The 1,234-nt window shown below is 60.2% G+C and overlaps 1 protein-coding gene across 1 annotated transcript in view; it reads left to right on the top strand.

Moving 5' to 3' along the window:
• Positions 1 to 1,234, top strand: part of LOC103772863 (poly [ADP-ribose] polymerase 6-like) — a gene marked incomplete at its 3' end in the record, with an annotated part of 2,436 nt that overhangs the window by 319 nt on the left and 883 nt on the right. Inside the window, exons 3-5 of the mRNA XM_008940207.1 lie at positions 86 to 153; positions 401 to 449; positions 1,120 to 1,213. Coding sequence (XP_008938455.1) covers positions 86 to 153; positions 401 to 449; positions 1,120 to 1,213 — 211 coding nt within the window. The remainder of the gene's footprint in view (positions 1 to 85; positions 154 to 400; positions 450 to 1,119; positions 1,214 to 1,234) is intronic.

Below are 1,234 nucleotides of genomic sequence, written 5' to 3'. Positions count from 1 at the left end.
TGTGGCATTTGGATGCCGATCTCCGTCTGCCCACGGCTGGGTGGGTGCTGAGGAACCCACCCGTGCTCCCTCTCACCTCTGCCAGGGGTCCTACCTGGAGATCAAGAAGCAGATGGACAAGCTGGACCCCCTGGCCCATCCCCTGCTGCAGTGGTAAGGCCAAAGGTGCAGTGACCCCAACTCCCCGCCCCACATCCCTCCCTGCTGCCCCACATCCCACATTACAGGGGTTGGGCTGAGCACTCCCAGCACGACTGCCTTGACCTCTTATTCCTGGGGCTTCACAACCTTCCACCAGCTTTGGGATGGGTTCTGGAGCAGCTCCTGGCTCCCAGGGGAGCCTGGGACCACCCTGTCTGACGTTCCTCCTCCTCCTCCCCCTCCTCTTCCCCTTCCCAAGGATAATCTCCAGCAACAGATCCCACATTGTCAAGCTGCCTCTCAGCAGGGTAAGGGGCCTGGCTGGGCGCCAGGTGGGATAGGGGATGTGGGAAGTGGGGTATGGGAGGTGGGATGTGGGATAGGGAGTGTAGGGTACAGAATATGGGATGTGGGATGGACAGAGGGGGGAGATGGAATGTGGGAGATGGTATGTAGGGTGTGGGAGGGGTAATGTAGGACATGGGATACAGGGTGGGATGTAGGATATGGAATGTGGGAGGAGAGGTATGGGGTTGAGACATGGGATATGGGCTGCTGGGTGTTGGGTATGGAAGGTGGGATATGCAGCACAGGACAGAGTGTGGGGTGTGGGATGTGGGATGCAGGATATGGGCTGTGGGATGGAGAGTCTGGGATGCAAGGATGTGGGGGGAGTGAGGGAAGGGTCTGGGATATCGGATCAGCCATTGGGATGGGGCCTGCAGCTGGGGGGACATGGGGGAATATAGGACAGAAGATGTTTGATGTGGGATGGGAGATAAGGATTGGGAGATGCTATGGGACCTCCTGGCAAGGTCAGGACAGCTGAAGCAGGACTGGGCTGGGCACGGGGCCGGGCTGCCGTGCATGATCTGTCTGTCTCTGTGTCTGTCCATCCATCCACCCACCCCTCCACCCATCCTCCCACCCTTCCTCTCCCCACCGGTGCCGCCCCTGCTCTTCCTGTTCCCCCGGTAGCAGCTGAAGTTCATGCACACCTCCCACCAGTTCCTCCTGCTCAGCAGCCCCCCGGCCAAGGAAGCCCGGTTCCGCACCGCCAAACAGCTCTACGGCAGCACCTTCGCTTCCCCAT

This window comes from Merops nubicus, unplaced genomic scaffold (assembly GCF_000691845.1).
Source record: "Merops nubicus isolate BGI_N331 unplaced genomic scaffold, ASM69184v1 scaffold36335, whole genome shotgun sequence".
Taxonomy (NCBI): domain Eukaryota; kingdom Metazoa; phylum Chordata; class Aves; order Coraciiformes; family Meropidae; genus Merops; species Merops nubicus.
Note: the sequence above shows the minus strand (reverse complement) of the source record. Positions and strands in the feature narration are given on the sequence as shown.